Source organism: Muntiacus reevesi, chromosome 1 (genome assembly GCF_963930625.1).
Source record: "Muntiacus reevesi chromosome 1, mMunRee1.1, whole genome shotgun sequence".
Lineage (NCBI taxonomy): Eukaryota > Metazoa > Chordata > Mammalia > Artiodactyla > Cervidae > Muntiacus > Muntiacus reevesi.
Genome location: NC_089249.1, coordinates 212687487 through 212708941, shown reverse-complemented (window position 1 = coordinate 212708941; position 21455 = coordinate 212687487). Strand labels below are relative to the sequence as shown.

At 33.1% G+C, this 21455-nt stretch overlaps 1 protein-coding gene across 6 annotated transcripts in view; it reads left to right on the top strand.

Annotated features, from left to right (window-relative positions):
• DMXL1 (Dmx like 1) overlaps positions 1-21455 on the top strand; it is a 124285-nt gene that overhangs the window by 78558 nt on the left and 24272 nt on the right. For 2 of the 6 annotated variants that reach the window (XM_065918220.1, XM_065918224.1), the window contains 9 exons: positions 1490-1575; positions 2774-2975; positions 4252-4369; positions 7471-7533; positions 13770-13856; positions 16721-16842; positions 17207-17348; positions 20407-20457; positions 20710-20770. In XM_065918220.1, coding sequence (XP_065774292.1) covers positions 1490-1575; positions 2774-2975; positions 4252-4369; positions 7471-7533; positions 13770-13856; positions 16721-16842; positions 17207-17348; positions 20407-20457; positions 20710-20770 — 932 coding nt within the window. Of the gene's footprint in view, positions 1-1489; positions 1576-2773; positions 2976-4251; positions 4370-5027; positions 5386-7470; positions 7534-13769; positions 13857-16720; positions 16843-17206; positions 17349-20406; positions 20458-20709; positions 20771-21455 lie in introns of those variants that run through there. The other 4 variants (XM_065918222.1, XM_065918221.1, XM_065918223.1 and 1 more) reach the window with 4 other exon arrangements.

The following is a 21455-nucleotide window of genomic DNA, read 5'->3' as shown; positions in this document are numbered from 1 at the left end:
ATCAATATTGTCAAAATGAGTATACTACCCAAAGCAATCTATAGAGTCAATGCAATCCTTATCAAGCTACCAACAGTATTCTTCACAGAACTAGAACAAATAATTTCACAATTTGTATGGAAATACAAAAAACCTCGAATAGCCAAAGCAATCTTGAGAAAGAAGAATGGAACTGGAGGAATCAACCTGCCTGACTTCAGACTCTACTACAAAGCCACAGTCCTCAAGAGAGTATGGTACTGGCACGAAGACAGACATATAGATCAATGGAACAAAATGGAAAGCCCAGAGATAAATCCACGTACCTATGGACACCTTATCTTCGACAAAGGAGGCAAGGATATACAATGGAAAAAAGACAACATCTTTAAAAGTGGTGCTGGGAAAACTGGTCAACCACTTGTAAAAGAATGAAACTAGAACACTTTCTAACACCATACACAAAAATAAACTCAAAATGGATTAAAGATCTAAATGTAAGATCAGAAACTATAAAACTCCCAGAGGAGAATATAGGCAAAACACTCTCTGACATAAATCACAGCAGGATCCTCTATGACCCACCTCCCAGAGTAATGGAAATAAAAGCAAAAATAAACAAATGCGATCTAATGAAACTTAAAAGCTTTTGTACAACAAAGGAAACTATAAGCAAGGTGAAAAGACAGCCTTCAGAATGGGAGAAAATAATAGCAAATGAAGCAACAGACAAAGGAATATTTAATTTTAATCTTAAAAAAATTTGTTTTTTAATTTTGAAAATAACATATATGAAATTAGTAGGTTGGTAAATTATAATGTGTTATAACCTAGATCTGAATTGTTAAGTTCCCTTCCATAACAGTAATTCCATAGTTAATTTTTGATTGTGTACTTTTGACAATTTAGAATAATAAAAACCAGTACTCTAAGGAGTAAATTTTTCACTCGGAAAAAAAAGAAGCCAAAATGTCTTTGTTTAATTTAAAGAAAAAAGCAAATCTGAAGCATATCTCTTCCAGCTGAGTCTTCCTTTGTGCCGTTTGCAGATACTCATTCTTATGAGTTTCTGGTTTATCCTTCTGTTTTCAAAAATAAGCTTGTGTGTATGTAAAATCTTATTTCTGCTGCTTTCTTACACAGAAGGTAGTAGGTACCGTATTATATGTAATGTTTATAACTTGGTTTTTATTTATTAATACATGCTAAAGTTCTCTTCATATTATCATTTAGAGATCCTTTTTTGTTCTTTTTTATGGCTACCCTAAAATATTCCATGATTCAAAGCTAATTATTCAGTCATTACTCTCCTGATGGATAATTAGGTTGTTTCTCCTCTTTTGCTATTGCAGATAATGCTGACATGAGTAACTGCCTGTGTATGTTGTTTTGTTTTTGTGGAGGTATTTTTTCAAGGTAGATTCCTAGTAGTCAGTTATTGGGACAAAGAGTAGTATAGTCTTCTCAATCCCTAAGTAAATTTTTAACAAATCTATTGCTTTCTTTGTAGTTGGTCATTGATGCGTTTGGCAATGGTGCAGCTGGTGCTCAGCAATTTGAAGACTTTCTATCCTTTTGCAGGTCATGATCTTGCAGGTAATACATAGCTTGACATGAATTAATAATGCCATTGCTTTTGATTTACTGTTTTGTATTTTTTTCACATAGTGGAGAAAAAGTTTAGTAACTTCCTGCTGGTAGAAGATTGGGTTCTTTTAACCAAAGCAACCATCTATAAATGAGTCTATCATATTGTTAGTTGCTGTTAGAAAGACAGGGTCCAAGAAAGCAGGGAATGTGAAGCTGATGTGATTAAGTGCACCGAGACTGGGTTTATAGCTCTGGCCAAAGCGTTGGGTATTTCCTAGTTGTAGACACAAAGGAGACTAAACAAAACCAAAAATGTAGTAATTATTAACTCTGATGGATGAAAAGGTTGTATAGGAAAGAAAGGGGCATGGCAGTATACCAAGCAGTTTGGCTGTGATCTGTACTTTTATATGTATGTGTGTGTATGTGTGTGTGTGTGTGTGTGTGTATACATATATATATAATACGAGGTAGATGCTAAAATACTAATTTAACCAGAAATTATTATGGACTATATTGGATTGATGGAGAGAGGGGGAGTTTAATCTCATATTCCATAGTAGTAAATCAGTAGATCACTTCTAAACTTGAAAAAACTCAAGAATTTGCAGTTAGCATACTATTTAGATTTTTTGAAGGTAAAAAGCAGGAATAGCTAAAGACTGAAAGTAGGATCAGGACTTAGGAGTATGGAAATGTAGAATATAAAGTGTTGAGTATTGTAGTAAGTATTATTTCACTTTTTTTTTTACCTTGTGTATTATTTTAATTCTCAAAAGAAGTCTAAGTTATATGCTGTACAGAAATTGGGCTGATACAAAGGTTTGAAGCAACTGATTTTCCTTCCAAACATATTTTTATAATATTCAGGTACATTTTTTTCATATGAAATTAAACTCAGATGCAGTAATTCCTATAGCAGTTATTTAAATCACAAGTCACAAATGTTATTTCAAGTTCTAGTGATAAAGGTATGATGTAATTTTGACCTAGATTGCCCTTTTTCTGTTATCCGAGGCCACTAATTATGTTGAAATGCTGTACAAATTTACAGCATCCTTCTTTTCAGTCCTCTGGATTTCTGTGCTCACCTCTCTTTCATGTCTCCTCTGCCAAAATGTGTGTATCTTATTTCAGTCGTTTTTAAGATTGAATATAGCATTTTATTGCAGAAGATAAATGTGGGTCAATTTTCTCTTTTTAGAGCTTCCAGTTAGTTCACCACTTTGTCATGCCGTTCTAAAAACTCTTCAGTGCTGGGAACAAGTTCTTCTCCGACGACTTGAAATTCATGGGGGACCGCCTCAAAACTATATTGCTAGTCATACCTCTGAAGAGAGTGTTTCTGCAGGTCCTGCAATTCTCCGCCACAAAGCTTTGCTGGAACCTACAAACACTCCTTTCAAGTAGGTTTTCATATGGATACTATTCTGAGTTTTACTAAGTCAGAATGTTAGTGGTATTTCAAGAAGAAAATGTTTTAGTGCTTCTTACATTTAATTTGCTGTTCTGGGCTCATATGTATGTCTTTGTGTGATGAATATTGTAGTCTGGATGTTAGCAAACATTTCTGACAAAGGTTTAGAGTAAATATTTAGTAAATAAAATAGTAAATATTTTAGGCTTTGCTGGCCCTACAATCCTTGTTGGAGCTGTTCAACCCTGCCATTGGAGAGTGAAAGCAACCATAAGCAATAAGTGAATGGGCATAGCTGTGATCCAATAAATTTTTTTGAGTTTTATATAGGAGTATGATTGATTAACAGTGATCTGTTGGTTGTAGATGTACAGCATAGTAATTCACTTATACCCATACAAGTATCCATTCTTTGTAAAATTGTTTTCTCATTTAGGTTATTACAGAATATTGAGCCAAGTTCCCTGTGGTATACAGTGGGTCCTTGTTGCTTATCTATTCTAAATATAATGGAGTCAATAAACTTTATTTTTGAATATGAAAGGTAGGCCGGATTTGAACTGTTGGCCAGTGTTTCCTGACACCTACTTCAGAGCAGAGCTATTTGGAATAGTTTTTTTAGCAAACTTTTTTTACTGTACATGAAGAAATAAAGCATTTGCACCAAAAGATAAATCAGTGCAGTGCTTGCTTCCTTTAGAAAATTACTACAGAAATGTTAACTGAATAAGCAGTGTACTTTGTGACTTAGTGACATAGTTGATTTCCATTCTTTCACAGGCTCTTCCCTCATTGCTCATTAGTAACAGAGTTCATGGGCTAGTACATGTTCACAGACAACACTTTGAGTGGCTTTGTTTCTGGATCTCTTCTAGGAAGCATACCTCTTTTGTTAGATCTTACATTCTTAGGTTAAAGGTCAGCTAACTGCAAACCATGGGGCCAAATCCACACCTCCTTCGGTGTTGTCAGTAAAGGTTTATGGTTTATAGCCACACCCTTTCATTTTAGTATTACCTATGGATGCTTTCTTTCCCACTTCAGTGGTGAAGTTATGTAGTTGTAGGAGAGAACATATGGCCCACAAAGCCTGAAATATTTACTGTCTCTTCTTTTAAGAAAAATATTACTGATTGCTTCCCTAGATGATGTGGTCTAATTCTAGATAACTTATTATTATAATCATTCATATAGCACCAAGGACATGTAATCAGGTTACTCAGAAGTCTCTGAAGTGCACAGTGAAATACATTGCCTCTCTGTAGGTCTAAACACCGTCTGGCACTCTCTGTGAAGAGACTTTGGCAGTACTTGGTGAAACAGGAAGAAACTCAAGAGACCTTTATCCGAAATATATTCACAAAGAAGAGGTGTCTGAATGAGGTCTGTATAAATAAAACTCGTTTGCTGTTTTATTATTAATGGCTTGTTTTTTTAACTATAAAAAGTAGGTTGTATTTTACAGACTTTTATAAAAATTCATTTTTTATGTCATAAACATGTATGTTAATGCATAGAGTCGGTATTTTCCTCACTAGTTTAAAGTAGCTAATTCAGATGTAGTTGGGACTTTTTTCCCCCAAAAAGATACTGTTTAACTTAGAATTCTGTATCTTGTTTCCTGATTTTGAGTTGTCATGACTACCATTTGAGACAAAGGGGAAATTTCCCATCCTTTTCATGTGATAAAGTTTATCTTAGAAATTTCATTGAAGCTGGGTTTTTATACTGAAAACATATCAAATATGTACATTTTCTTTTTATTGTATTGATTATACTTAATACAATTTTATAATCTCAGTTTATAATTATACTGCAATTGGTTGATTGTACCCTAATGTTATCATAATACAGATTATTTATCTCATTTAGTTCAGTGCTACTCATAAGTCCAGTTTGATATGGGTAACTTGTAGTGGAATATAAATTAACACATTGCTTCCTTCTTTGAAATAATTTTTCTATTAAGAAGTATTGTATAAATTAAGCAGTGGATTTAGTGATGTAGTTAATTGCTTATTTTCTCATGTATCGGTAACAGAGAGTTCAAGACTGGTGGCTGGTTTGTGGATCACACTTTGAGAAGCTCTGAACTAATCTGAAAGCAGGCTTTTCAGTTTTTGAAGTGAGAGGAAAAAAGGAAGACATTTCAGTTGGAAAAATGAGGAAATAGAATGGCTTCTTAAAGACAAGTTAGCAAAAAAACAAGATGACATCTAACCTTATTGGAAAAGGAAAATTACTTATGCCTTGTCTGTCAGTTTAATAACTAGTTTGTTAGAGGCGACTGCGTGTGTTGTTATTTACTGTTTGCCTGATTATGTAAATATATTTGAATTAGCCAAGTCAGGAAACAAAATACATAGTATTCTTGCTAACTTAGAAGACTTTTGATACATGTCTAGTCAAACAATAGATACAATTAAATATAGCACAAGTTAACATATTTCTTTTTAACCTTTGCTGAGACATATCTTAAATATTTAATGTATGTATTACTTTAAAACAGTTGAAGAAAATATTTGGATAAATAAAATTGAAAATTGTGCTATATAAGAGTGTCAGAGTAATTAGAATGTGTTTACTGGTAAGGTAATGTTTCTTATTTTAAACGTACCTTTGACTAAAATAATATATTGCAAGGTAAAGCTTCCTAGTAATGATATACAAAGCACTGCTGCATTCTGAATAAAAAGCATGTTTTACTATGCTTGTTATTACTACTTTGATTTCTTTGGTGCACCTTGTAATATGAACATGCAAATTTAACATAGTAATTTCAAGTACAAAGTTATTTTTTTAAAAACCATTGCCATATTTGATAAATATAGTTGTGAAAGTAAAAACAGTTCTCCACTACTGATATATTTAGTGCATTTGGGAAATGAAATCATTCTCAAAACAAACAAAAGAAAAAACTAGTTTACTACTAGATTGTCTAGTTGAATCAGGAAATAGAATCATTAAGGGAATAGAGCATAACTAAGCTAGAATGCATAAGGAATGGTAATGACAGATGAATATAAATGTACCTGTTAAACTCATCTGTTGTTTTATTCTTAGCTTTCTTAGGAGTTTCATAATATCTTAAGAAAATTTTAGTTATTTTTGTATCATAATTATTTTAATAAAAATCATGAATATGGATGCTAGACTATAAAATAAAAGATTTTAGTTATCATTTAGCTAAATATTTTCTCTGATTTTAGTTTTTATAATCTCCAAAATAAATATAATACACTTTTCAGTGTTTGATTAGCAGATTTAACTTATTTAAAACCCAGCATGATTAATGGCAGTTATGAGATATTTATTGTTACTGCTTTATTGTTTTATTCTAAACAGTGATAATTACATTTTCATGAAAGAAATACGAAAAGAAAAATTTTACCTAGTAAAACATAGATTAAATGGAATTAAATAAAATATTAACTTTATAGAGTTGGTACAAAATTATTTAATCTTTACTGGAAAGTTGACTGGCTTCATATAATATTTTCAAAATTACCTTCCATCTCTCTGTTTTATAAAATGATGATTATACTTAAATGGTTGAGCCCAAGTCTCCGTGACTTCTCAGATGGTTAGAAAATAGATATATGACAGGCCCTGTATTTACAGTAGAATTTGGAGAGTATTCTGAGGGTGCTGCTGTTTCTTTATTCCTATATGTGTTTGGAGGTGAAATTTCCTTCATCTGACATGAAAGTTCTGGTGTATCCTCAGATCTTTTCTTTTCCTATATAATATATATTGCTGGCACATACATTTTAAAAATAGAAGTCCTTCACTGTTTGTACTTATTTAGAAGTAAAATACAAATACAGATAGCTGCAAATAGACTATATCCTAATCAGTCCCAACCCCCAAAAAATGCTTGACAGCTGTCATCTTAATCCTCAGTTTCTTTTTTTGTTTTGTTTCATTTTCTAAGAACTTAAGGTCGTGAACCATCTCCTTTAACAAGTGCTAATATCCTCTTTAAAAAAGCATATGTGGCTGCAAGCATTTTATTGACTATTTCTGACTAAGTCAGTAGAAGGAGTTAGAAATCTTGAAATCAAAGTTTCTGATCAGGAGATTTTCCTTGAGGAATGAGATACCATAGTGGAGACAAGACTTAATAGTGTGTAAGAGAACAGTTTGACTTTAATTTTCATTTGATAATACTCTGGCACTAGTAGCTCTGAAATTTGTAGTGTAAAGTACTCTGGACTTAATCTTGCTTTAGTGTCAACAATTTCAAATGAGTGAAGTGAGTAAAAATTTCTTAGGAAATAGAATAAAATTTATAGTGATTGTTTCTCCAACCGCCAATCATGCCTCTCCACACATACTTCATTTAAAATATATGAAATTTTAAAAGATAGTTCAGTATTGTTTTCTAGTAAATTTGATTAAAAATAAAAAGAAATATCCCCAGTATTTTACATGTTACATCTCATCTTTACTCTTTGTCATATGATTATTCTTTCTTGATGAAGTCATTAGAGGACAACTGTGAAACCATCAAAAATTCTATGATGGAGGAGCCAAACATCAATAAGGTACAAAATATCATTCAACTGAAATTAGAAATTGCATTCTTTAATGGGAAAAACAAAGTGTTTGCATTTTAGTTCTGGACTGGACTTTGTTTTCAATGCAATTAAATTGTTGCATTACTTTTTAAAGTAATTACCTCAAATTACTTTTTTTAACAGGTTAAAAATTGTAACCATAAAAAAATGTTTCTGTTTTGTTTTTAAGAGAATGCAATTTTAAACGGAGTTGAATGTATCCTGTTTTGGCTACAAATTTTTATGAGTAAATAAAACTAAAGTTCTCAATAAAACATAATTATAGTAGGTATTATAGAATTATAGTAGTATTGTTCTGTTTCTGCAAGTATCACTTTTGAAGTTAAAATTCTCTTTTGTGATTGTAATTACTTAAAACATATCAAATAATATTATGTAGCATTTATTTTGGCTCAGATGGTAAAGACTCTGCCTGCAGTGCAGGAGACCCAGGTTCAATCCCTGGGTTGGAAAGATCCACTGGAGAAGGGAATGGCAATATTCCACGTCAGTATTCTTGCCTGCAGAATTCCATGGACATAGAACCCTGGCGGGCTGCAGTCCATGGGGTCACAAAGAGCTGAACACTACTGAGTAACTAACATATACACAGCATTTATTTTACTAGTACCAGTAGCATATAGCACATTGCCTTATGCATATAGTAAGTACTCAAGGTACTTGAGAACAAGAGCAGATAGGGTGAGACTTTGTACAATCATAAAATAACTCCCAGGTGTTTTTAATGATTACCAGGCAAAGAATATTGAATAACTGTGTGTTTGATAGAATTCACCAGAGAAGTTATCTGGGCCTGGAGTTTTTAAATGTACAGCTTCTGTTTTTTAACAGATACAGGGTAGTTCAAGCTATCTGTTTCTTCTTGAGTGAACTTTCTTAGTCCATACCTTTAAAAAAATTTTTCTGCTTCACTTCAGTTGTCAAATTTATTGGTTAAAGTTATTAGCAGTTTTCCCATATCTTTTTAATACACAGTAGAATCTGTGGTGATATTATCTCTCATTTCTCTGCTATAATCTTGAAAACAAAATTATTTCTTAATATTTATATTCCCTAATTCTTTGAGTATTGATGTCATTTTATATTCATCCAGTTGCTTCCCATTTCCTTCTGTTATGCCTTTGACATTTTTTAGAGCTCATCTTCATGTTTGTTTTATTAAATCATTAGGGTAGTGCTGAAGTACTCTGGGCATACATTTTTATATTGCAGGTCGTAGTAACTGAAAACCACTAATGAGACCTTTCCATAGATCTGTTGTGTGACACTGAAGTCATTCCACTCTTGAAGCCTCATTTACTAAGGCTTCAACTTGTAAAAATGAGAGTTGATAGTTTTAAACATGCTGCTGCTTTAATTGAAATAGCAGTAGAGTCCTGGATTTAGTCTGTTAGGTGTTTCCCTTCTTCTCTAATTCCTAAAGAAAGCCTTGCAGAACCCAAATACTATTCAGGTCAGTTTCTGCATAAAACTTATTTTTTTTAAAAATTGTGATAAAATATGTGTATAACATTTACCATTTTAATTGTTTTCAGTATACAGTTCAGTGACATTAAGTACATTAAATATGGTAGTGCAACCATCATGACATCCATCCCTAGAACTTCTTCATTTTCCTAAAATGAAGCTCTTTACCTTTTAAACAGTGCTCCAGCCCCAGGCAGTTAACCTTTCAGTCTATGAATTTTACTACCCTCAGTACCCATTATATTTGGAATCATACAATATTTGTCCTTTTGTGACTGGCTTATTTCATTTATTCTAACATCTTCAAGGTTCATCCATGTCACAGCATATATCAGAACTTTGTTTCTTTTCAAGGTTAATAATATCCTATTGTGTATATATAACGTATTCCGTTCATCTGTTAATGAGCATTTGGGTTGTATCCCATCTTTTGGCTATTCTGGGTAGTACTGCTTTGTACATTGGTATGCAAATGTCTCTTTCAGTCTCTGCTTTCATTTCTTTGTGTGTATACTGAGAAGTGGAATTGCTGGATCATATGGTAATTCTTTGGTTAATTTTTTTATCTGCATAATCTCATAAAGTCTCTTTTAGCATTAATATTTGGATTTCCCCCTCATATATCCAGCCCAATCACATTTTATAAGCATGACTTGAAACCTTGTTTAAGAAGACCTTTAAGGCCATATTCATTGTGATTTTTTTACTCTGATTTTTTGTTGTATGACTTGTAATGTTTGTAGCACACATGAGTTCCATATTTTTATTTGCCAGTATCATGTCCCTGGTAGCTTGGACAGTAAAGCGTTTGCCTACAATGCGGGAGACCCGTGTTTGATCTCTGGGTCGGGATGAGCCCTGGAGAAGGAAATGGCAACCCACTCCAGTATTCATGCCTGGAAAATCCCATGGACCGAGGAGCCTGGTAGGCCACAGTCCACGGGGTCGCAAAGAGTTGGACACGACTGAGCGACTTCTCTTCACTTCACTTCACGTCATGTCCCCACTTCCTTCCTTTCCCAGCTTTGATTCCATGAGCCCTCACCATCTGAGCCGCCAGGGAAGCTCTCTCATTATGATCAATCCCTTGCAAACCTCAACCTTTTTGCCCTCTTCTCTCTACACTGTACTTGCCTTTAGAATTCCCAAACTTGTTTAAACCTAGCTGTCTATCTAGTCTATGTCTGCACCCAAGTAGCTGAACATGGATGAAGTAAAAGCACAAACCATGGGGACTTGTCTTATTTAAAATTTATAGTCACAAATCTCAAATTTTTTTTTCATTTATTTTTATTAGTTGGAGGCTAATTACTTTACAATTCTGTAGTGGTTTTTGTCATACATGGACATGAATCAGCCATGGATTTACATGTATTCCCCATCCCAATCCCCACTCCCACCTCCCTCTCTACCCGATCCCTCTGGGTCTTCCCAGTGCACCAAGCCCGACTATCCTACCATCATAATTTTTTCTTCACTCTCTTTTCATTGTCCCTACTTTTTCCCTTTTATCTCAGCTTTCCAGTATTTCTTTACTACTTTCCATGGATGACTTCATTTTGCTGTCAAAATAAGTATAGTCGGCAGAGATTTAGCCCACCATATTGTCCCATCACCAGATCTCACTTCTGTTCTGTATGCAGATATTTTGTTCTACCTTCTCTCACAATAGATGATCTGACACTGTTTTATCCAAAGCCAGATCTTCCACTTGTGGACTGATTCTGTCTGCTCTTACCTCCCCAAGAACTTTGCTTCAGTATTTATTCCTCATCTCACCGCCATGATAAAATTTTATCTAAATTATTCTCAACGTAAGTAAATATATTTTATTGTCTTTAATATGAAAACAAAAAAAAAAATCTATCTTTGAGTCTATCACCTTATTTCTCTAAGCCTTTATCTAGGAAAATTCATTTATAGAGTTGCCTAAAAAGTCATTCAAGAATGAAACTTAAAGAGTAATATTGCAGGTGCCATGTAGGAACTACCCAGTTTCAGAGATAAAACATTATCCACTCAGTTGAATGCCCCTGTGAACCTCCCCCAGTGGACTTCCTCCCCTGTTCACCGTATGCCACGTGTTCCTCTACCCTAGTTAGGTGTTATCTTTAGCCCGCTCCACTGTGATTGTCCTAGTGTGTGACTACGCTGACGGCAGTAGTCAATTCTCTGTCTTTATAAAATTCAACTTCTTAGTATCCTTTGATAGTGTTAATCTCAGCTACTTTTTTAAAACTCTTGGTTCCCATAATGTCATCTTTGATTACCAAGTAGTCATAGTTCGAGAATGTTTCCTGTTCTGTCAGTGTATTCACTGTCATTATTTCTCTTTCCCAGTGCTATTTCCCAGTCCTGAAATGCCCAGTCTATTTTTCATACCTTTGAAATGTGGAATACTGAAGGACTTACTTCTCTAACCTTCTCTCTTCCTATCTTTACTTTTTCTTTGGCTTATCTGATAACTTAAATATCATCCATTGGCTGATAATCTTAATTATTCCTAATATTTAGGAATAATGAGTATGAATAATTAGGAATTACTGATAATAATTATTATCAGTAATTATAATAATAATTATTGGTAATTCCTAATTATTCCTACTCATTTCATGAATTCCAGACCTGCATATATAACCTAATAGTTACCTCCCCCTGAATGTCAAAACACAGAATTTTCTGTCTCCCCCTAATTCCAGCCTAAACCCACTCTTTCCTTCACTTTCAACCAGTATCCTTTATTGAGACAGATCTGAAAACGGGGAGTCATCCTTGCTTCCTCTAATACTCATACTGCAGTTTCAGCCCATTGAGAAAATTTATCTTAATTCTAACCACTTAATCACTACCACTTTTCTACTACCCTAAACAAATCCGCCACTACCTCTCACTTCAGCTGTTGTAGTAGCCTCTTAACTCATTTCCTGGCAGCCAATCTCTTACCCTTTGTGTTTTGCCCTACAACATCCAGAATTACCAAAACCTTCCAGTGTTTTTCTAGCTTAGTGAAATCTGGATTCTTTATTATGGCTTTTAAGGGTCTGTACAAACCAAACCTGCTGCTTCTCCAAACTCATCTCCTAAAACTTGTGATTGTTCTCAGAATTAATTTGCATAAACTCTTAATGCCAAACACCATTTCTCCTATTCCACTCCACCCCCTTTAGTTGATTCTCATGCAGGTCATCTTGGGACCACACTACTGAGAAACAGTGTTTTGGTAAATCTAGATAATGAGAGGACAGGAATGTATTTCCATACCAAAGAAGCTTTTTTTGAACTTCTTGCTTTTCTCTCCATGACAGTGAAGTTTGAAGACTGTTCTGCTGGTGACAGTACCCACCCATCCATTCGTTACCAGCAAATAGCATATTGCTCTATTCCATGGAAATACTATTTGTCTTTATATCTAATTTCTTAAAAAGCCCAATAGTATACACTTAGTGTACTTTGGATACCAGGTAAATAGGTAGTTAATTTGGAATTTTAGTTATGGAATTACAAAATTTGACTTAGATGTTGTTACTGGATGATGGGCCTCAGACAGGTAAGACTTTATTTAGAAAAGAAGTTGACCTTCAGATCAACCAAAATGTTTGTATGAGCAGTGAAGTTTTTTTATATTTGTTAGCAAGTTGCATTTAAGGTTATATTTGACATTTTTCAATCCAGTGACTGTGAGTTTTGATTGCATATATTTATTTTGTTTTAATTATAAGTCTCTTCCAACTTTGTAAAGGAACTGTCATCTTAGTTGCCATTTTTAAAAATACTGCTAACCCTACTCAGTTCTGTGGTCAAACAGTGGATGGGGATTGGTGATATTTTATTTAAATTTTCCAGGAATTAAATTTGTTTTCTAATTTCAAATTAATAACTTCTGTACTTCACATTGAGTTATAAAACATTTTTTAGTAATTCATTTTAAAGATTGAAGATTAGGGAGAATAAAATGAATCATAGTGCAATAAGTAACATCTCCAACTCTTAACAATTGCCTCTTCATTTTACCTCTGATTATTTTAGTAAATTTTAATTTTATATAATACTCTCTTCTAAGTTGAAAGATGTATTTGCCTTCTGTGGTATAAGCAAAAGGTCAAATACGTTTCCCTCATCTAATGTATATTGGATTATGATCTATTCAGCTATTAAAATGATTACTAACTTGGGTAAATTATTATGCCTTTCAGGGTTTCAGGTTTATTTTATAACTAGAAAGTTATTTTAGGACAGAGTCAGTAAAATATATTCAGCTGGCTGTGTCCTGCTTGTTCTTCTGTAGATCATGAACTAAGAATGGTTTTTATATTTTTGAAAGGTTTTTTAAAAAAAAGAATATGCAGCATGACTCTATTGGTCTGCAAAACCTCAAATCTTTATCTTCTGGCTTTTTTATACTTTTAAAATATTATCGAAGGATTATAAACTTAAGAAGTGTGGTAAATTTATTTTACTTTAATAATTAGAATGTCTTAAATTATCTTATTGCACCTTAAGAATATAAGTGGTTAATGGAGTTGTTTATCAATTATGTTTCTATATGTGAAAAAGCAAACTTGTAAAGATGTCATTTCCTCTTGCCAAATTTTGTTTCAGAAATAATTAGCATGTAAATTAGTACCTTTAGATTTGAATTCTCGAAAAAGCTTCTTAATTTATGCAAGTATTACATGAAAGACCTGTGTATTTCTTTTTCATATTACTAAAATTGTACCTTTTTTCCCTCCATGTAGATAGAAGCAGATTTGGGATATCCTGGAGGTAAAGCAAGAATTATTCATAAGGAATCTGATATCATTACTGCCTTTGCTGTTAATAAAGTAAGTACATTGACTTTTTTTTTAATTAAGTATTCATAGTTGGAGAATGTCTCCTATTCTGTCAGTTTATCTAGTAACATTGTTTCCCTTTCTCAGAGCTATTTTTCTAGTCCCTAAATTGCAATCTGAGTAAATTTTTTATTATATAAGATGATTATATTGCTTGATAATTTATTTGACTTTGGATATATAGCAGACAAAATGCTTTATTACTAAACAGAGGGAAGTCTCGAGTATTTACATATGAAGTTGCCTTGAGAATTGTTGTCTTTTATTTTTATTTTTTGGCCATGCAGCAGGGCATGTGGAATCTTAGTTCCCTGTTTAGAAATCGAACTCATACCCCCTGCAGTGGAAGCATGGCTTCTTAACCACTGGACCACCAGGGAAGTCCCCTGCCTTTACAATTTTTTTTCCCCTGCCTTTACAATTTATACAATACATCCAATTAATCCAAAGAAAATGTTTTCTGTCTTTCTTATATGAATATGTTGAATGTGATTCTTAGATCAAAATTAAGCTTAAATGTGACTCACAGAAAGTCTTCCTTTTTTGCTTTCAGCTATAATAGCTGCCCAACTAGAGTGTTTGCTTTGTATCCCTTACCCTTTTACTCAGCATCCTCCATAGAGCTGTCTATAAGCTACTTACAGAAGAGGTAGCCTTAGGTACAGTGGTCCATGGTTGAAATTTGTCTTAGCCTTTTCCCCTCCTATCTCGCCTAACTGCATTACTAAAAAATGTATAAAAGCTTCTAGTTACTCATTTCCTTTTACTACCATTAACATAAAGGAGATATATATCTAGATATGTGTGTGTATATATATCAGTTCAGTTCAGTTCACTCAGTCGTGTCTGACTCTCTGTGACCCCATGGACTGCAGCACTCCAGGCCTCCCTGTCCATCACCAACTCCAGGAGTTTATTCAAAGTCAGGTCCATCGAGTCGGTGATGCCATCCAACCATCTCATCCTCTGTCGTCCTCTTCTCCTGCCTAAGATACAAATACACACACACACACACACACACACTTTTTCATGTATTCATAACTTCAAAATATTATTTAGATCATATCCTATGGCATTACCCATTCAATGATCATTCACCAATTGGTTCTTCATCGTCCTATGCTTGTCTGTCTTTTCTTTAATTTCATCTAGATAGTTCCTTTGTCATTCTTTCCTCATCTTTGCCTGGGTTCCTTGTCTCATTTCCTCCTAGACTCTCCTGATCAATGACTAGTTCTGTTCAAAGCAGGCAAGTTTGGAATTAGCCCCTTAGCCAGGCAGTTCTCATGATGTGCTATTTATATAATATGATATATACATGTGAAATACAAATATAAAATTATTATCTATACACAACTAATACCTTCCTTCTACTGAAGAAAATAAGATTTTAATATTTTGTGTTATAAAACAGACTAGCTTTTTTCTCTTACTTGAATTTATATAGCTAGTGGAACAGTCATCCTCATAATAATAATACAGAGTCTTCTGTTGACTCTGTAAGGGTCTACTTGTTTAATTTTTATTTCTCCAGTTATTTTGTTAAATTTTTACATCTTTGCTAAATTTGTAGCTAAGAAATAATGTCTTTTGCTTTAAATTGCAGTAATTAAAAATGCTGGTAAGATTGAACTTTTACTCATTTGTGTAGTTGTGGGTTATCTGTGTCAAGCACTGTGAAGGATCTGAGATACTCCCCTGCATTCAGTCTAACAACTTAGCTTTCACAGTTTAATGGATACTGTTATAAGACACAAGACTCCAGGACCAGAGACAAAGTATAGTTTATTACTAACAGCAAAAGCTAGAACATCAAGTGTTTTTGCTCTGGTTCCCTAAGGTGCAATTCCCACAGTGACAGCAAGAGGGCCAGATGATACCCAAACAAAGTGTGTTGCATTACAAGCAGAGAACAGTGAGTTCAGGGAACCCAAATCTTTTCTAATGGACAGTAAGCATATCTGCCTTTTGATCTGGAGGGAGAGACTATAGCTATATAGGCATCCTGATAATAATACTGTGAAACAAAGACAGTCATTGACTAACTCACAAGACACACAGAAGTAGAGAGTCACATGGAGAATTACCTTCCGGCAGTGTAGTTAATTTCCTTTTTTCCACGTATCTCTGGAGTCTCAATTTTTTTCAGTCTCAGTTTGTATTAGAATTTTGCATAATTGAAATACTAGTCCTGTTTTCTCTTTGCTATCAATAATCTTCCTTTTTTTCTTTAAAGATACACTTTTAAAATTTGTAGATGTTGAAAGTTTTCTGTCATTTAATCTGACCAACTTTTCACTGATGATTTTTTTCTGAAATACTTATTTCATCACCTTTTCTTGGTGACTTCTTCCCAAATTCTGTTTGTCTTGCCTAAGATTAAAAGGCTTTAGGAAAAAGCAGTACCATCTTATTTGAATAATTCACCATTATTTCTTCAGTTTGAAGTTCTTATCTCCCTTACCTTTGTTTACCTTCCAGGGCTCCTATATTTTAAAATATCTCACTTCACATTTCTGAACGGTGCAGATTTTAGGGATATAGTACCATTCTAGTAGACTAGAGAGACAGTGCTACTGGCAGAAGAAGTGAAGTGGCAGTTGCATTTCCATTTGTAGCTGGCCTTCTGTTGAATGCTGTGAAATTCTCAAAATATAAACATATCTCCAAACTCATCCTGATGGTTATTTCACTCAAAGTTTAATTATTATTATATTTATTTGTGAAAGTAATATTCATTCTATACCTAAAGTTATCATTTCTAGAGGCTGTTTTGTAGTCTCCATTTTCAAAAGTAGCCCATATACACATTATACTCTTTTTATTTAAAAATTATTATATGATTTATTTTTCAGGCGAATAGAAATTGCATAGCAATTGCTTCGAGCCATGATGTGCAAGAACTAGATGTTTCTGGAATTCTGGCTACACAGATCTATACTTGGGTAGATGATGATGTAGAAATGGAAACCAAAGGGTACCCTTTTACTTTGTTTTTAAATGGTGATATTGCAGTATGAATGATGATATCCACAGAACTATACCTTTCAAGTTATTTTTTTAAAGGAATATTCCTAGATTGTAAGCAAAATGGAAGTTGACATGCTAAAGAATAAAGAAGTGGGGTGGCTGGAACTTTAAAAAAGTGGGTTGAGGGTTGGAAGGGATTAAGAGAGGGATCTGAAACTGTTCATGCATGTAATTATTGGCTGTGAGTTAGGAGTTGAGCTGAAGAAAATTAATTTTAAAGAGAAATGCAGAGTCATATGTTAGAGCTTTCAGGTATAACAAGAAATGAAGACCTGATGGGTTGATTCATTCTGGCTAACATTCTTTTGTAGATCAGAAGATTTCTTGGTTATACATGCTCGTGATGATTTAACAGCTGTGCAAGGTACCACCCCATATACACATAGCAATCCCGGCACTCCAATTAACATGCCGTGGCTTGGTAGTACGCAGACTGGCAGAGGAGCTTCTGTGGTATGTAAAGTTAAAAGTGTTTGTGTATAAATGTCTGCTTTTCCCCTCTAAGTTAATAAGATAAACGATGATGTAAATGTTTTTTTAAATTTTTATTTTTTTTAGTAAGTCATACTTTTTGGAAATTCTAATTTTTTATTTGAAGAATAATAGGTTTTCATTTGATAACAAAAATTATTTTAAATAAATGGAAATACAAAGAGCTGTATTTTAAGTAATAATTATTTGAAACTTACTGTTCCAAATTAGGCCTCAGCAAACTACATCCTGTAGGTCAGATCCTGCCTACCACCTGTTTTTGTGTCAAGAACATGCTAAGAATTTATATTTTTAAGCCGTTAAAAAAAATAAAAATGAGTATGGTATTTTGTGACACATGAAAATTAAATGGAATTTAGATTTTATTGTGTATAAATAAAGTTTTATTAGAACATAGCCACACATTTTTTTAGTATTTTGTTTATGGATGCTTTCACATTACAATGGTAAGATTATCTGAGACAGAGGCTATATGCCCATAAAGTACCAACCATTTATTTATCTAGTTCTTTTCAAAAAAGATTTGCCAACCCCTAGTCTAGATAATATTTTTAAATGGTTATCAACTAACAACTCTTAGTTGATGCTGAGACAAATATATTTTTCTTTTCATGAAAAAATAAAAATGATACAAATTTTTGAAAAATTTAAGCAAAATATAATATGCAGATGAACTGAAAAAGTATTTTTCTGTAGTAATGGAGGATTTTCTTGAGCCCTGATTACCTAGGATATGATCCATAGCTGTATCTACATGAGATTCTTTGTTGACACTTAGGGTATAGAAATCAATACACAGAACCAAAGAAACCCTGCACCAGCAATTTTTCAGTGACTTGCTAGGTGGTAGGTGTTTTTTTTTTTCCCACAGTTCCTTAAGTCCTATAGAATTCTGTCTTTGCCCCCCCCCCCAATTTTTTTTTTTACTAATTAGTGAGGATAATTATTTAAATAGAGCTTGATTATCTTTAATAATACCTGATAATATTTTATACTTAATGCAGTTCCTTTACCAATCATATAACCTTATTATTATTTGAGATATCTGTTGTAGCTGTTACGTTACTCCACTTAACCGTTCTTTAGATGAAGCTTGAGATCGAGAAAGGTCAAGGAGTTTAACTCAGGTCACTATCTCCAATTTGTGGTAGAGCTTCTGTTGAAGCCCTTCATTCCTCTTTACTCATTGATTTCATGGAGGACCAAAGTATTGAATTAAAGAATTTGAAAAACAGTCTAGTGATTATTCAAAAGAAAAGACTTGGTCATTAATAGTTAATTTTTTCCAGTGGACAGAGACATTAAAATTCATTTGTGAAACTTAACAATGTTATCTTTTAAAGGAGAACTTAGAATATACAAAATATATTAAAAGAAATAATAAGCATTTTTTCCAGCTCTATTTTCAGAGAATATAATACAATTCTTCCTGTAACAGTTTTCTTTCTGGTCTCTGCTTCTCCAATTGCTCCGTCTGTCTATTACACAGCAGGCAGAGTTTCTCTTTTCTAAAACACCATTCAGGTTATCACTTCCATGCGTAAAACTAAGATTTCCCAGTATGCTTTAAAACAAGTCCTTCACATGGCCTCTAAGGCTCCATGTGACTTAAACTCAGCCAGCCTCTGCAGCAGTATCTCCCTTTTTTCCCCACTGGATTCTCTTGCTCTCTAGTTGCAGTGACCTTCTACCACTTGAACACATCAGGCTTAGAGTGTCTGTCTGCCTTGTTTTCTACTTATAATACTTTCTGTTTACCATTCAGATTTCAACTTAGATTCCCAGAGATTTCTCTTGTTTCCCTAGCAAGGTATCTGCTCCTCCCTCCTCTACTCCCAGTTACCCTGTTTTCTCATTTCGTCGTCATATTATCCCATTTTATCATCCTTATAGCTTTTATCAATTTATAAATTATCTATTTATTATTATTTGATTGTATTTTTTTATACCCTTCTGAATGTAAGCTCTTTGAGAGTTTATTCTGTGCCTGCTTTATACACACTAGTGATCTCTAAGTAGAATGTGCTTAACATTTAGTTGATGCTCAGAAGATATTTGCTTATTCTCCAGAGCATTTTTATATGGAAATTTACCTTTGTCATTCCTCTTAGGACTGAATTTTCTTCCTATTTAAATGTTATAACATCTTTTTTAAAAGTTGGTGTCATTGTCATTTGTAAACAGAAGTATTGGGATTACCCCACTCCATCCTCAGGAAAAAGACCAATATAATAAGGTGGTTCCTTTTATATAGATCTTCTAAAATAATCAGTGATTTCTTCCCCTTGTACTAGTCTACATATGCTTTCAGAAACTTAACTCTTTGTATTTTTTATTCATGATTTTCCTTTCTTTGATACTGTTACTAGAAAAAAAATAATTAAAAGAAAAATCAAGAATCTTTAGACTTTTTTTTTTAATTGAGACTAGAAATTTAAACATGATGTTTATTAAACAGAAATAACATTCAGAAGGCTTTCCGTTTTTGTGGGTAGAGAATTTGATCAGATATTTTCTAACCCTATTATTTTATTAAATTCTGAATACTAATGAAAAGGAATACTAGTTATGACCAATTTCTGCTCTTTTGGAGTATAGCTGTATCTAAACATGTCTTTCAGTGTTTCTGTTCCTCCCTGATTCTGCTGACCTAGTTCCGTCCCTCCCTGTTACATCCCCACTTTACTTACGGCTTTGGGCTAATTGAACAATTTAAAATCCAAAAGAACAATAACAGAAAAATGTGCGTGAGACTAGTGCTACAAACTTAGGATCATCTATAACTGTAGTTACAGTCTATAAGTAGGATATATTCTGTAAATTAAAATTATCCCTTTAATTTCAAGTACTTAGTTTACTCTTGTTTGACAGGCTACTTAAACCATTCAAAGCATAATTTTAAAATGGGTAAATAAATAGTTCCAAACTATCAGTTAAAAATTTATACAGTTTTCTGTTTACCTCTTTTTTTTTTTTTTTCACATGCTTCTGCCTGTCTTTTTAACCTTATCCTATTCAGGATTATTCCAATAAATTTAATGGGATCAGAAAAGAATTGGCAAGAAAGGAGGTAAGACTAAATTCTTGAGGTGAATTTGTTCTTAGATCCTAGGCAATGATGCAGAAAATGTATGTACACTTAAAATGTTAGCTGAGCTGTTAAATTTTATTTCTGTTACCCATATTTAGTATTTTTAGCACCCATTATGATAGTTATGGAATCACACAAAAATAAATGTTACTTGAATTTCCTGTCACAGTATAAAATTTTAATGCTACTTTTTATTAAAAGTGTAAAAGAATGATTTTTCTTTGTTAACAGATGATTAAGAAAGCCATTAATAATGTCAGAAGAATGACTTCTCATCCAACTCTTCCTTACTGTAAGTTGATAATAAGCCATTATTGTACAGAATTTAAAGGAAAATTCTAGTATCAATCAAAAGTAGTCAACATTTATTTTTTTATTTTTGTTGAGAATGTTTGCTGACCAGTAAAATCACCTCAAAATTGAGTAAAAATAGAGAAAACAATTTTCCTGAATTAATAAAGACTAACAATGTGTAAATTTTTAGCATTTTTGCTGCATATTAGCAAATTTTGTACATTTCTGTACTCTTTATAGTGTTAAATTGTAGCTGACAATTATTGTTTTAATAATTGGATCACTCTCATCTTTTATTATATAGACCAGAACCGTATCTTGGTCATTTGGAGCCTCATCATAATCAGTTTGTATTTCTTTTAATATTTGTCAGTTTATCTTTTATCAGACACACTAATAGTAAGTATAGGAAATGGTATACATTCTAAGGCAGGATATATTTATTTTCAGTTAATCTTCCTAGGAATCTCAAAAAGTTTTTCTTCCTTTAACAAAGAACTTAATTAATGGGGAATCATTGGAAGTATTGAAACAGAAATAATAATAGAGACAACTTTAAAATTTACTATTGGGTTGGAATCAGTATTCATATTGGCATGTGAGTACTTCAAGTTTTTTTTAATATGATTTTTAAGCTGTGCCCTTCATCAAGTCGTCCTACCACGCATAGTAACAAAAATAGT